This window comes from Centroberyx affinis, unplaced genomic scaffold, assembly GCF_046629955.1.
Source record: "Centroberyx affinis isolate AG114_WGS23_722 - 3 ecotype Tasmania unplaced genomic scaffold, CSIRO-AGI_Caff_v1 ptg003894l_1, whole genome shotgun sequence".
Lineage (NCBI taxonomy): Eukaryota > Metazoa > Chordata > Actinopteri > Beryciformes > Berycidae > Centroberyx > Centroberyx affinis.
This window is the reverse complement of record NW_027281733.1, coordinates 435,654-451,360: the sequence shown is the minus strand read 5'-3', so window position 1 is coordinate 451,360 and position 15,707 is coordinate 435,654. Positions and strand designations below refer to the sequence as shown.

Here is a 15,707-nt window from a genome sequence, read left to right as displayed (position 1 = left end):
GCCCCGGCAGTGAATCCCTGATCCCGGATTAGACTAGAGAGCGAGCGCGGCCCGGGCCCCCGGAGGGACACGCTGCCAGGAGGGATTATCGTTACACTGTGCGGTCGCCCAGTGATGTCACGTCCTGTTTTGTCACGCCTCTGAACATTCGAGAACACACACACACACACACACACACACACATGCGCGCGCGGTCAGTCTCTCGCCGCCGGCCCGCTTCACCCTCCACTGTTCTAATGTACATTTCACTCTCGAACCTAACGATAAAAAAAACAAAAAACACACGCGGGCTCGTCGGAGGATCTTCTCTATGTTTCTACTTTTCGTGGTTGTGATCTTAACTGACATGTTTGAGGTCGATCTTTAAATCTGATCCGAGCACCTTAGCGTCTGGCCTCTACTCTTCCTTCCTCTATTGTCACTAATCTATATACTGTATCTGTGGCACATCCGTGGCTGATTCTTTGCACTTTCAGAACGCTATGCATCGGGCCCCTGTTTGCTCTGTCATGGCTGTGTGTATATTAATAAAGCTCTGTATTTATTTCAAACTAATTTATTGAGTAATTTATTTTAAACGGCAAAAAAAAAAGTAATGTGGACAAAACAAAGCATGATCTCAACAGCAACTAATGCATGTATGCATTGGATTGGATTTTATTAAATGGATTCTTGATTCATGTGAAATGTGAGTGTTTTTGTGTTCATTTCTACGCTAAATATTGCTATATCACACGTTGATGGGTGGGTTTACTGAATGTCCACTTTCAAAACAGCATAGTGCATTAGCATAAACATCTATTCCATAGTCAGCAGGGGGTTAAGGTGAAATGTCATCCGGCTTTAGCAGCCTTGAAATGTGCTTTTCCCTTCTCACTCAGTCAGTAGTCCTGGTCTGTGCTTCCGGACAACTTGTGCAAATCCACAACCGTTTTCCCAAAGACTGGTGTCTGATGTCCTGAGCCTCCAGTTCTTCAACATTCCAAGGTCACAGCTATGCTTTCTGAGTGCTCATGGTAAAGTCAAAAAGGCCAAAAGCCCATTAAAAACATCTGTACAGTACAGCAGATTCCATCACAACACCGTCAGCATCACAGGTTCGGGATTGTAACGTCAGGGCGACTGGTTTGTGCAATCCTGTTAAGATCCCAAGGTTTAAGAAGTGGTCCGTTTTCGGCTATGTATCCTCAGTAGCAATGCACAACCTCACGGTGATTCGGGCGTCACCTACATCGCTTATGGGAGAAAGAAAGGAGTTGCAGATTTAACAGGACAAAGTCTCACATCCCATGAGTGGGCCCACTACACCTTGGAGTGGCTTATTGTCCTACACAGGCCATGTGATCAAGCGGCTCGCCTCCTTCTGTGGATTGAATTCTACCTCCAGAGCGGAGCGGTCGGACTGGACAAAGACAGTGGTCAGTGACAAGCTTGGATCCAATGAGTCAGAACAAAGAAGAGACTATAGTATCATGGATATTAAGAATTTGGCATATGTGCAATACAAGTTGGCAACATACACTATCACCCTAGAAAGGTTGTGCATTTGCAAAAACAACCATATTGTATATGTGCCACGTTCCAAAATCTGTGTCCATGACAATATGGTCTTCTCCTTTGTCCAATGAGGAAAAGAAATACAGGGTTGACCAGTTTTAGTTCTAGCCCACCACTGGCAAAGCAACACAATGAGTAAACTCCATCAGAAGCTCATGGTTTCTAATTGGCCAACAAGCATTCATATATTCATGTAAGCCTGAAGAAAAAAACACGAGTTTCACAAAGAGTGAACACATTATGAATCTTAGGAATGCTTGTTGTCCAATTCTGTTGATTGGAAGTCCTAGACATGGATTTTACAAATCAATGATGTATGATTTTATAATTTGAGCCACTTCCCAATTGTGACACATACCTGTAAGCCCACCCACCAGTAATGAATACTTATTGCTTTGCAGTAGACCAAGAAAACTCAAAATAATATTGTGTAGACTTAAGTAGGCTAAGCTGACTTAGCCCTGAAAAAGCACATCTAATCTATCTAAAGTTCAAGATTATTTCATTCATACTTAGAAAAAACAAAAGTGCTGGCCTTGAACTAGAACCTTCACACCCTAAAGCCGTTTAGGTCCAGAGTTTGTGACCACTGCCTCAGGTATGTCACTGCCATATGGTGAATAAGAACACTAATTAGCCAGGGCCAATTAGCCAGTTGTTGGGAGAGGATGCCCCTAACTTTTCATACAGTCAGTTCTTCTTGTAGCTAAAACATGTTAAGATGAGAGCCATTATAAAGGGGGAAAAAAGAGAGATAAAAAAAAATCTCCTAAATGGTTAAGGGCATCTTCTTCTACCTTGAGCCAGCTAGGGCCCGTATTTGATAGTGCTTCTTCTCAGGTCGTCGCTGATCACCGAACTCCTTTCTTCACCTCTCGCGCGGGTCGGCTCATGTGGAGCAGAGGGTGATGCTGACGCCCTCCCCTATCCAGCAGGCGGGGAACAGCTCCTGGGTGAAGGCACAGTGGAAAGCGTGGAGCCTGGTCTGCCCGTCCCCGTAGTAGGTCAGCGTCCCCGCCTCGTAGTCCAGCAGCATGCCGATGCGGCTGTGGTGGGAGTGGCCGACCACCGTCTCCCGCCGGCCGTTGTGCCAGGCGCTCAGCTGCCGCTCGTCCAGCTGCAGGCTCCAGGACAGCTCGTTCATCCCCACCATGCACCGCTTGCCCTTCTCCTTCCTGGGGATGGTGTCGTAGGTCACCTGGCGAGAGAGCGGCTCGGCGTGAGTGGCACAAAGAAAGTCCTTCATAATACTTACTGTATGTCCTAAGCATCACGTTCCACGCTGTCCTGTAGCGGACCCTAAGCAAACCAGCGGCTCTGTATCAAACAGGCTCCTGATTGGCTGCCTCTCACACTGGCTCTACACAAAGCAGTGGAGCCTAAACATCTGTAAACTTTGACATATTTCTATGAAAAATACATTTTACTTAATTTGGCCAGGAAGATTATTATTAGCAGATAATGTTTTTAAGTTTACTTGTCCTGCCAAAAAGTTATTAAAATATACACATACATTACCAGTCAAAAGTTTGGACACATTTGCCATTTTCTACATTTTAGAATAATAGTAAAGACATCAAAACTATAGAATAACACAAATAGAGCGACCAAAAAAGTGTTAAACAAATAAACTATCTTATATTTTAGATTCTTTAAAGTAGCCGCCCTTTGCCTTGATGGAAAGGCAAAGGTTTTGGAAATAAATTCATACATAGGCATCAACTTCACTATTTATATTTGTCTAAGAAACACATTTCAAGCATTTAAGAATAAGCCTTTACATCAAAATGACTTTAAGATAATGAGGAACAGTACATTCAATCAGGAGTGTCCAAACGTTTAGATGCCTGAATCCTGTTCATAGCAGCCTGACTAATCAAATCTTGCACTCATTATATCAAAAATGTTACGATCCTCTTTGACATGAACTACAATGTGTAATCGCGACATGCAGGGCCTCTTTACCCCGAGATAGGCCCATGGCTTGGACACCTCCAGCTCCCAGTAGTGCTGCCCGTGGGTGAAGCCCTGAAAGCAGAGCACCTGCCAGGTGTGGTCGAAGCGGGCCTCGTGGGCGGGGACGGGCCGGGGCCCGGAGGTCAGGTGCTCCGCCCTCCGGTTTTCCAGGGACAGAAGTAGATGCCCGTTGGCCGTGCGAGGGTCAAAGGTCAGAGAGCATCTGTCTGTAATAATGAAGAATGGAATCATCCACAGATTCAAGGAGGGGCTGATATACACGCTCTGACGCAATGGCTACACTGAATCGTCACATCTTCTTCCAAAGCCCTGGTGCTAAATTGGCCAAGGCAATATTAATCAATGTCTAATACAGTTTGCAGTCCTAGCCATTACATATGAAATCTAAACTAGAACACACTCGGACAGCAGAACCTCCGCCAACGCTGAACAAATATCCAACCTGGTACACCCAAGGACATCATTCCTTAAATTTTAAGTGAACATGACTTCTTTATTTGAGAGAGAGAGAGAGAGAAAGAGAGAGACAGAGAGACAGAGAGACAGAGAGTGATGACATGTGACAAAGGTCCCATGCCAGATCTGAACTCCGGAAGTCACAGTTACATGGTTTGTGACTTAACCAACTGAGCCACCAGGACTCCCCAAATTGACTTCTTGACCCTACAAAAATACCCTTAGGATCTGGAATCAAGTCTTTCTCTGTTAGATTCACAGTTCTGGCTAAAAAAAACGATAATTGTCTCGTCATGGAAATCCAGATCACCACCAAAATCTAATCAGTTGCACCATGGCCCAATGCCTATCTGTCCACCACATTTCCTGGAAATCACAGGTTTTTCAGACTAGAATTTATAACCTCCTCCTCTCCTCTCCTTTCTTCTCTCCTTGTCTCCTCTCTCCTCTCCTTGTCTCCTCTCCTCGTCTCCTCTCCCCTCTCCTCTCCTTGCCTCCTCTCCCCTCTCCTTGTCTCCTCTTCCCTCTCCTCTCCTTGTCTCCTCTCCTCTCTCCTCTTCTTGTCTCCTCTCCTCCTCTCCTTGTCTCTTCTCCTCTCTCCTCTCCTCTCCTGTCCTGTCCTTGTCTCCTTGTCTCCTCCTCTCCTCTCCTCTCCTCTCCTCCATGGCGGGACACAAACACACAAACCGCTCTCCAATTATAGTAGTGGGATGGGATATCCTGCTGCCGTCTACCGCTGCACTCCTCGTAAGCTGCTCTGGATAAGAGCATCAGCTAAATATCTAAAATGTGAATGTAATGTAAAATGTGTGATGGGACTTACAAGCGCTGAGGCCCTCCTTCCCAGTAGGGTGGCACGGAGCAGCGGGACTGGGAACCACAGCTAGGACTGGACGCTTATCCTGAGGAGAACCTGGAGACCACATGACCAGCATGAGAACAGGAAGTAAAATGTCAGAGATGAAGGGAAAAGAAAGGGTAGAAAAGCAATAAAGAGAGTTTTTTATACTATTACTTTACTCTTCTTTTACCACTTTGTTGTTCCTAACCCCACTAACTAATTCCAAGATGAAACTTTAATGATCCACATAGGGAAACTGGGTCGTTTCAGCGGCCAAAGAGTAATACGATACAGCAAAGAAAAACAAATGAGGATCGGGTAAATGGGGCTATAAAACAACAACTGGAACTTCCAGCACATATTTAGAAAGTAGACAAGTAGAAATGTATGAATGAAACGTAGGAAAATATCAATTCAAGCATTATGATTGGTGTGCAAAAAACAAAAAACAGCAGAATACATATTCCAATACAGAACTGATGGAAAAAAGTACAATTATACAGAGAAAAAATTACACATATCATCGTTGTCGGATAAAAGCCTCACAACTTTATGTTTTATCTGCAACTGAGGGATTCCATAGTCCTCTATGGGTTGAGAAGTTTCTACAACTGTTGTGTTTATGAAACCATTTCAAAACCAATTACATAAACTCAAAAATGCATGGTCATCAAGCCAGAAATAAGGCTGTTTTTCAGAATATGAATGAGATACATATGTGAATTCACATCTTATATACACATTAACAGGTCAACAAATACTACTAAAGTATTACAAAATAAATGCATGCCCGACAATAACTCCAAACTGAACTGCTGGCAGCTCAAGTTAAGCTGAACTGATGAGACATTGGGCCAGAAGCCGGGTCACCTTGCTTGTCCTGACCCACAGCGGTGCACACAGCTTTCTCCAGGTCCTCCGACACCAGCTTGGACACCCGGGACAGGACGTCCGTGACGCCGTTTAGCCGATCCTGCAGGTTAGGCGTTACCTCCACCGGGATGTCCTGGAAATGCGGAACCTCCACCAGCAGCGATTCCTGTGAAGAGACAGGGCATTGCGGGGAAACAGGTCACAGGACCCGCTGTCATTTCTAGCGGCGACAGAGAGAAGAGGCAGCGACGCAAACCTTGATGAGCTGAGTGTCGGAGAGGTTGTGCAGGGCCGCTATCTGGACTTGGCTCTCTCGGAGCTTCTGGGCCCGCTCCTGAAGTTCGGCTAGCCTGGCCTCCGCCTGAGAGAGGGCATCCTCTTTCTCCTCCTCTATGAAGTGCTCCGTGGCCTCCTGCTTCTCGGCCAGCACCTTCATCAGTGTGGAGAACTTGGTGTTCACCCAGGCTGAAGTCTGCTGTAGAGTCACCTATTGATGGAAAAGGCTGAATTATGTACCTGCTTGGAGGACTCGGAGGAATGGAAGAAGGCTTAAATCGGGAACTTACCTTGGCTTTGCTGATGTTCTCAGTAAGCTCGCCAATACTTTTCTCCGTCTCTTCCAGGAGTTTTCCCGCCTCCATACTCTTCCTTTGCAGTAGCAGCTGGAGACAAATGCATCAGAATTAGACAGTAGGCTCAATGAAGACAACTTGCACCAGTTCAGTTTATGACTGGCAGTGTCCTCTGCTGGTCTCTGCTGTTTTAAACTTGAAAATGTGTGTTTGTATACCTCTTGATTTTCCCTTTCTGCCTCCAACAACACCATCTGATGGTTCGCGCATTCGGAGACGGCACACTCGCAGCACACAGACATTTTGTCCTGCTTGCAGTAATACACCAGCGGCTTCTTATGGCGATCGCACAGCACCATGGCCCTCGCCGCTTCGCTCCCCCTCATCAGCGACTCTCTGCAGGAGGGGTTGGTGCTGTTCGCGGCCTCGGTCAAGACGGAGAGGGACACGTTGCGCTTGAGAACGGGCCTGGTGGCGAATTTCTCGTTGCAGAAGGGGCACTGAGGTCCGACATCTGCCTTGCTCTGTGTGTCCCAGTGAACCGTGATGCACTTGTGGCAGAAGGTGTGACCGCAGGGGATGGTGACAGGGACTCGGAACCGGTCCAGGCAAATGGCGCAGGTCAAATTTTGATTCTGACAGTCCATCTCGGAAGAATGAGCACACACCTTGTCTCTGTGGAGGGAGAACAGGTTGGTCATGATGTCATACAGTTCAATAGTGTGGTGAAAGTACCTGGCCTGTCTCACCTTTGTGTATTAGTGGCTACTATCACAATTTTAAACCTATTACATGAGTATTGATTGAGGGGAGGGCAGCAAACTTTGTCTTAAATGCTTGCCCTCATTACTGATACTATCAGATAACAGGCTGTGCAGCAGTCATAGCCATGGTCAAGCAGCAATATAGCAGATCAGTACAGGTGGTAACGTTAGCTAACACACATTAACTTAGCCAACTGGAAGGAAGAGCTAACGTTAGCTAGCCTCGATTCAAGTCAGTTTACGTTAGCTAGGACTCTGGGCGGCATAAACTAGTGAATATAGTCCAGTTTAGCGATTTAGAGTCTAGATTATTGCCCCATTTTGTAACCCTCCCATCGACATCTCACAATGATAATACTATAACTGATTCTTACCAGTTCAATACATCCATGCAGAGCATCTGATTGTGTGAACACAGAGGGTCGTCAGTTGAAGCTTCACTGATGACGATATACGCAAAAATTGCTGCCTTCAGGTCCTGCCGGGAAATACGGGTGAAGGGATGAACACACACGAACGACCCAACAAAGTAATCAATAAATAGGACGGTCAATGTAGGAGTGTTTGTATGGTACCCGAGTTGCCGGTGTGCTGGCAGTTGACGTTTCGGGAGCGGACAGAATAGAAGCTGTGTCACCAATTAATGGTAAAAGTGAAGCATACAACCATTTTTGTCAAAAGATCAATCATATGACCGACGTGGATTTTCTTCTCTACATTCTGCCACCACAGCACAGAGTAACTCTATATCACGTGATTCTAAAATAAAACAACACCTACTACAAAACAACCTTTGTTACCTCGTCCATTTTCTTATTATTTGCAACTAAAAGCACTTGACAGCTCGACAAGTCGCATTTACGACAAAGCAGCAAAGCAGCGATCAACGTCACTCTATCCAAGATGGCGTTGCGCATGGTGTGCACCGCTGCTTTAAAGACTGGGACAGATTTAGGGGTCAATAATGCCAGGACATTTGGTACAACAGGTATGATAACGGTAGTATTGTGTTATATTGGGTTCAAATTGAGGGGTGGCGTGCCCGGGTCATTTACTGTGTACCACGCGTTTGTATTGTGCATGTTTAGTTATTAGGTTAAGTAGCCCTGGCTTGAAGCGAGCCCTGATGCCATACTCCATACATATATGACAATTTAATGTGACCATGCTCGTCGTCAAAGGTTCATATATAGTAGAACAAAGTTAATATATTTTTGCCAATCGTTAGGAGCCACTCACCAAGTCGGCATCCATCGGATCCACCAAGCAGCACTTCAACCTTTACGAATTCGTACACAATGCTCGCTACCGCCCAACAAGGTTATTTTGGTGCAAGAAGATTGGGGTACAATAGGCGAACCAAACATAAAAGCTGAAATATTACTGAAAGCGTTACTTGATGTATTGGATGTGACGTTATACTGTTACCGGATAAACGTTATATTGAAGTATCCTAACAATTAAAAAAAAGTCATGCTCTGCCAGGTACCTTGGGCGATAAGCAAGGCCACATAAAACTACCAGATTTTTGAATTGAGTTTGGCATGTAACGGGTAGCTTGTAGCTACCTAAGCCAGCTGTCAATGAGTAACATTGGAGGGTGAGTACTAGCCACCCCAGCATCACTTCCCTGAATGGACAGACTCATGTGGGGTGCTACCTACCTCCAAAATTGTGCATGACAGCTTGGAAAAAGTGGACAATATCATGAGGTGCTTTCTACTCAGCAGTTGCGGGTAAATTAGATCACATGAGACCTAGTAATCCCTTGGGGAAATGGGGTACACACGAAAAATACCATCATCTAACAAGACTTTTGGGATGTTTACATACAACAGCATTCTTCTGCCGATGGACCCCTCCATTGGGTCCCATGCCGAATGAGGATATTGACCATGAACACCTGGAATCGTTAGAGAAGTATCGCAGCTACACTCGTTACTTCAGACAGGCCGAGGAGGAAAACAACAAGGCGGTCTGGTGGAACACCTACAGGAAGCACGTGGAGAAAAGAGACCCCGAGCATGGTAAGTATCTCATTTTGCGGTCATTAGATCGATCACCGCTTCAGAGTCTTAGGGTGTGTTGCTGTGGCGCAGGTGCAGAGCGGGTGAACATCGGACTGCCGCAAAGCCGACCCCACGGGATGAAAGACGCGAGGGAGAGGAAGCAGGTGGTGAAGGAGAACAAGAAGAACGTGGAGCTGGAGAGGGCGTCCCGTCTGCGCACACGTAAGCCTGCCCAGACCGACCAGAAACTGAATCCTTGAGCTTCTCTAATGGATAGATTTAATCTTCCTTACAGTTACAGTTTGGAATCGTGCTTAGTTCATATTCAGCTTGCAGCCCTGCATGTCGCCCCCACTTGTCGTGTATTAAACGTTCAGTCTTCTGTCCCCACAGTCAAGATCCCTCTGGATCGAGTGCAGGAAACCTGGGAGAAGAGCAGCGGTCCGTTTCATGTACGGAGACTGGCAGAGCACTACGGAGTCTTCAGAGACCTCTTCCCCATGGCCTATTTTCTACCTCACGTCTCACTCCGGGTCCGCTATGGCCAGGACAACAGCGGCCAAGTGCATTATGGGAATCGGCTGACACCTACTGAAGTAGGTTAAAGGAATGGGAGTTTAATCCTAATCTTGTTCTCCGACTGACGTTTTGAGGGATGACACCCCTTAAAGTACTTGCTGCCTTTTCTCACCCCTCATTCCGTCCCGACATCCTGCATCCTTATTTCATTTTCTTCACTTGTCTTTTCACTTTTTTGCCCTCTATCCAACTTTATGTGTATTCCCTGGCTGTGCTCCATGCTCTATCTTGTAGGCGGCATCTGGTCCTCAGGTCAGCTTTGAGGCAGAGGAGGGCTCTCTGTGGACGCTGCTGCTCACCTGTCCAGGTCAGTGTCTTTTTGGAAATAACATCAGCTGTGGCTGAAAAACACAGGAGCTAGTTAATGTCTGTGAAAAATTCCTTCTTTTTCCTAAAATCAGGATGATTTTTGTGAACTGAACACAACTGCCTTTTACTGCATTCCCCATCATATTTTGTTATTCTAATGAAAATCCACATGGAGGCACTGTATGACAGTGTATAGATATTGAATATGCGGTTAGTGTCTTTGTCTGTAGGGATCAACCGTCACAACAGACAAATTATTAACATTTTATGGCTTGTGTCTTTTTCAGATGAGCATCTCCTTGACAGTGAGGGGGAGTATGTGCACTGGCTAGTGTAAGTATTACAGCCCCTTTTTTTTTTTTTTTTTTTTTTACAATATTCTCAAATAACTTATTAACATGACATGGACTTGGATCACTTTTGTCATCTCATAAAAATTATGACATTTTCAAAAGCTTTACTTAACCAGGCAGTTCAGTGAAGGGTCAGTCGACTCAAAGATCATTTCCCAGACAACAATATGTGCTTGGTTTAGTGATGTGACTTAGGGCTGGGCGATAATTCAATATTATCGTTTATCGTCTTTCAGTGGAATCATATCGTGATGATATGAAGATATTTTGATATCGTGACACACATTTCTGCTGTATGAATGGATGATGACAAGCAAATTTTACTTAAAAACTCTCATAAAATGAGGTATGGTAGGAATATTATTTGAATATTTCTGTTTTGTTTGACATCACACCTAACATTACCATTTGGTTCAATGATATGAACATTAATTTGATTATTTAACGTGATTTTGCATACATGAACCATATCGTGATATATATTGATATTGAGAAAAATCCTTATGATTATCATGATATTGATTTCAACCATATCGACCAGCCCTAATGTGACTTAAGTAATGCAGTCTTCCACATCAACTTTTTTCTGAATGCCTCTTGAGAAAGGCCCATCATAGTGATTGCACATTGTGATAATTTCACAAAGGATGTAGTGGAGGAGAAACCCACCTAAACTCAGCTTACTCACCTTTGTCAGCTAATGTAAATCTTTGATATAAATCCATTGTATAGCTTCTAGTAACAAGTTCTTTTCAAGAATATAAAATATATGTGATTAGAAGACAGTTTTCTCTAAGACTCATTTTGTTTGTCCATATTTGTTGCCGTTTGCCTCATGGTGATCACGGGAGCTCGCTCTTTACCCAGTTTCTATCTGCCGCTACGTCACTGATCCTGAACCCGTGTCCCCTGTGTCTCTGCAGGGGGAACATACCGGGGGGCGCGGTGCAGTCCGGGGACGAGTTGTGTCACTACCTGGCTCCCTTCCCTGCCAAAGGAACAGGCTTCCACCGCTACATTTACGTCCTCTTCAAGCAGGACGGACCCATCGACTTCCAAGGAGACGTCAGGCAGTCTCCGTGGTGAGGGACGGCATCACTGCACAGGAGTGAAGTTTCTGCTCGTAGCGCGTTTTCATATTGTTAAATATCACAGCCAGATCATTCATGTTACTGCAGAATAAACCCGTCTTATCAGCCTAAATCATGCAGTTGGGGCTGCAATACAGAAAAGCGTTATGTGTTACGTGGTTTGTGGGTATTAAAGTTGCAGGTTTTCAAATCGTTACCTAAAGATGCATTCTTTCAAAAAATCTTTCAAAAAGAGGACATTTTTTCAGTCCTCACTTGGAAAAGTTTTTTTTTTTAAGCATTAGGGGCTTAGTTAGTGTGAGAGTTAGGGTTGGCTGGGGTTAAGGAATGTAAGACAGCGGATTGTATTCACAAGCATAATATAAACTGGTGTGTTTATGTATGTATCTCGTTTCATATAGAAACACACTGAGCATGTTTTGTCCCTCCTACCCAGCCACTCTCTGGCGGATCGTACATTTAAGACGGTGGATTTCTACAGGAAGCACCAGGACAACATGACACCGGTAGGCCTGGCTTTCTTCCAGTGCCAGTGGGATGAATCCGTCACCAACACCTTTCACAACACACTCAGTAAGTCCACACACACACACACACACACACACACACACACACACTTTCACACACACAAATACAGCGCAGGCTTGGTCTTTCTCCTGCTTCAAAGTCAGGCCAGGCCATTGCAGCAACACCAACACCAAAAAAAAGACCCTTCCAATAAAATCCTTACTCTCTACATCTTCGATTGCCTACAAGTGGTTGTGATTAGACGGGGACTTTCTAGCCTTCTGGCAAATCCAGTCAGTATTTTTGAAAGATCAGTAAGGAGTCTGTTACTATTAGCTGAGTTGGGACCTCATTGAGTTTTACACTGGGTTTTCACGATATGACTTTCACAATGATTTAAGGTGCAAGTTTTGCCATCCCGATGGGATTTCAAGTTAAGGGGAAGTCTGCGCCGATGGTTAGCATAGCTAATGTTGTAGGGTTCTGCTGGGAAACCCCATCACAGACGATTCTTGTATGTGATGCTCCTCGTCAAATGTGAGCCCTATTCTTAGATTATCTACAGGTTTATGCAACTGTACAACAGAGAGACTAGCAATCTGCTAAAGTTTGTCATTCAGTGTTACGTACTTTCTGATTTCACAGCCTGTTAGCTTTAAGGCCTTTAAAAAGTATTAAAATACCTTAAATGTAATCATTAACGGTCTTTATTTTTCACAATGTAATAGCAGGTTTATTTTTTTATTTGAATGCAAATATGAAATCAGACACTGGTACTGACAGAGATATCTAGTCGAAGTAGAGTTGGACAGGAAGGCAAACAGAATAAGGCAAATGCTATGAATTGTGTAGTTCCAGCAAAAAATGTTAACGGGACCAGCAGTAGTGGACAGGAATGGTGAAAAGTAAGGTACTGAACTGGCCATCTGCTATTGGCTGGTCTTTGTGCCAGGTGATGTCACCTTCTATAAAGTACAATAGGTGGTGACATCACCGGGCACAAAGACCAGCCATAGCAGACGGCCAGTTCATTACCCTACTTTTCACCATTAGGTGTCAGGCTTCACCACAGATTTGGGTTTGGGGTTTAGTTACTCTTTAAAAATGTCTTAAAGTCTTAAATTTGAGTTTCTGAAATCTGCAGAAACCCTGTAGTTCAGTGGTTCTCAACGGGGGGTCCAGGGACCACCAGGGGTCCTTGAGAGGGTTCCAGGGGGTCCCCAGCATATTGATGAATTTTTAAAAGTCACCATTATTTCATTTATAAGAAGTTAACACAATTAAAAATGTAGAAGAATTAGTATTTTGGTCACAATTTCACTGTTATCTCTCTACCTACAATACAGATAGTCATGGAATTCTGGACAAAATCATATCTAACATACAAATATTCTCAGATTTGGGTCAGAGAGACAAAATCTCATCAAATGGGGGTCTGTGGCTCTAATGTGGACTAAATTAGGGGTCCTTGATATGAAAAAGGTTGAGAATCACTGCTGTAGTTGATAGAAATGCTAAATTCACAATTTGGACAAAAAACTTGTACAAGACCTACATTCAGGAGTGTCTCAGAGGAGATGCAGACTGAATTTAGCGTGTGTGAGGATTGCTTGTCTTTCAGTAATTAGAAGTCTGATCGTTGACTCTGTTTCGCCCTACAGACATGAAGGAGCCGGTGTTCGAGTTTGTTTGGCCTCCAGTCTACCACCCTCCACAGGTCAAGTACCCACATAGACAGCCTCTACGCTACCTGGACAGATACAGAGATGGAAAGGAGCATACCTATGGAATATATTGATTATGAAACACACACACACGATTGACAACCTCTGCATCACATCTTCTCACAAATGTGGAATTATGGTTGACATATGTATGTGTTAATATAATAAAGCATTTTTTGTATTCATGTCAAGAGTATCTAGAGTTCAGTATCTTCGTCTATAAAAACTGTCTTGGTCAACGTACCTGCTCTTCTAAACATTCAGACAAGTTGACAGTAACAACGAAAAATGGTTGTTAATGACCCAAACACCATACAAGGTCTTGAATGGAATAATTATGCATTTATGCTCATCCTCCATCATTAGGAGAATTACAACTTTTTTTTTCTTTCTGCCATTTTGCCTCTCTGGCAAAGTTTCTACCAGACCTTTCTCCTTGCACCAATGGAGTGCTAAGACCAAATCTGGAGACAGCTGTTTTTTACCTCACCTGAAACATACACTAATATATACAGTATATTTATAAAGTTGTAAAATAAACAACTGCACATCTGCATCCTGTAGACAAACTACTTCTGATCTAACTCTCACTACTGAGCTGCCATAAGGGAAGTGAATACAAATAATCTTAATTTCAAGACATAATTTAATTTACAAATTTTATCTCCACATTAGTGTGTCTGTGATATATATATATTAATTCCCTATTTTATTTTAAGTACCAGCAAATGTGGTTTGGGAACATGTCTGTTTTTTAATTTCTACATAGTTTAAACCAGTGGTATGGTCCGGGGACCTCAAAGGGTCCTTGAGAGGATTCCAGGGGTTCCCCAAAAAAATGAGGAATAGTTAAACTTTACTAGAAATTATCCCAATGAAATATAAGATGTAGGCCTATAATAGTGATCATAAGAATGACTAATCATAGGTTTCACTCTCAGCTCACTCTCATAGGTTGTCTCTCCACCACACTACAGTGTACACAGTTCCTCAGTTCAATACTAAATCAACAGCTAAAATTCCTTGCTCCTGGCTCCTTGGGACTAAATCTGGTGAAGTGGGGTCTGTTTACGGTGGGTCTATTTGCGAGTCCATGACATGAAAAAGTTTAAAAAGCCCTGATTTAAACTACAACAAAACAAATATTTATAATATAATCCCTGGGATCATATTAAAAGAGATGTTTTACTGTCAGACCCAAATAACTTGGGAAATTGTGGCTGTTATAAAAGTCATCATTGTGGCTATAGCAGATTTAAGACTTGTATTACCCAATACAAGTTTCAAGGAGCCTCACCAGCCATTGAATACTGAGGCCCTGATTCGCTAAGCGTTTGCGCACACGCAAACATTCTCAATGACAGAAAAAGGAGCCTTTGCTATTCATGAACTGTGCTCTATGAGCATTTCGTGCAGCACAGTGAAAGGCGAGCTGACTGTGCTAGTGCCCCTTATAAATATGTAAAGTTTGCATATAATTATTGTGCAAATATTAATGACTTGTGGGTTTGGTCATGTAAATTTGGCTTTACGATCAATTCATAAAACATCTCTCAAAATGCGCCCCTGTAGGAAAAGCGCAAACTTTTGAAAAAAAGTCATTTTAGTTGCACAATGGGATCATGTAAAACAGCTTAATCAGACTATGGCCTTAATGGTTAGTTACATTATATAAATGTAGCTGTTTGGAAATTGTGCAATTTAACGCAATGACATATATTGTGGGTGTTTTTTTTCACGATCACTTGATTTGCATAAATAGTAACTTGCTTGAGCTATTTGCTTCCTCAATAGCTTTTCAGTCAATTAGGGCCTCAGTGTGAAAATGTAATAGACTGGGACAACATAATGGAGACACTAAGAAGTAGTGTAGTAGAAGTAGTGAAGTCAAAAGACTTCTAGAGGAACTTTGACTCTGCAATGAGGTGCTTTTTTAAAAATTGCTTTGGTGCAATCAGCTTAAAAGCATAATGATCTGGAATCATAGATGATTCTGTGTGACCATCTTGGGCCCTGTATTTTTTTTTTTTTTACTGAAGTGAAAAATGCTGAATGAAGTGAAAAATGCTGAATGAAGTGAAAAATGCTTTCACAT

The 15,707-nt window shown here is 43.4% G+C and overlaps 2 protein-coding genes across 3 annotated transcripts; one reads left to right on the top strand and one right to left on the bottom strand.

The window, feature by feature from the left end:
- Window positions 1–2,438: 2,438 nt before the first annotated feature.
- Window positions 2,439–7,451, bottom strand: trim65 (tripartite motif containing 65). The gene is made up of 8 exons (XM_071541500.1): window positions 7,415–7,451; window positions 6,495–6,951; window positions 6,271–6,366; window positions 5,961–6,191; window positions 5,702–5,870; window positions 4,814–4,903; window positions 3,523–3,740; window positions 2,439–2,755 (listed from the first exon to the last, which is right to left on the bottom strand). Exons 2-8 carry the CDS (start codon window positions 6,921–6,923, stop codon window positions 2,447–2,449), a joined length of 1,542 nt encoding a protein of 513 aa, XP_071397601.1. The 5' UTR covers window positions 6,924–6,951; window positions 7,415–7,451; the 3' UTR covers window positions 2,439–2,446.
- Window positions 7,452–7,929: 478 nt separating this feature from the next.
- On the top strand, window positions 7,930–13,795 carry mrpl38 (mitochondrial ribosomal protein L38). Of its 2 annotated transcripts, none has more exons than XM_071541510.1 (9): window positions 7,930–8,028; window positions 8,879–9,067; window positions 9,146–9,271; window positions 9,443–9,645; window positions 9,863–9,935; window positions 10,225–10,270; window positions 11,214–11,372; window positions 11,818–11,954; window positions 13,550–13,795. In XM_071541510.1, the coding sequence occupies exons 1-9, from the start codon at window positions 7,944–7,946 to the stop codon at window positions 13,684–13,686; spliced, it is 1,155 nt and encodes a 384-aa protein (XP_071397611.1). In that variant the 5' UTR covers window positions 7,930–7,943; the 3' UTR covers window positions 13,687–13,795. The 2 variants fall into 2 exon arrangements, with proteins under 2 accessions (XP_071397611.1, XP_071397610.1); XM_071541509.1 differs by having other exon boundaries at window positions 9,140–9,271.
- Window positions 13,796–15,707: the final 1,912 nt, after the last annotated feature.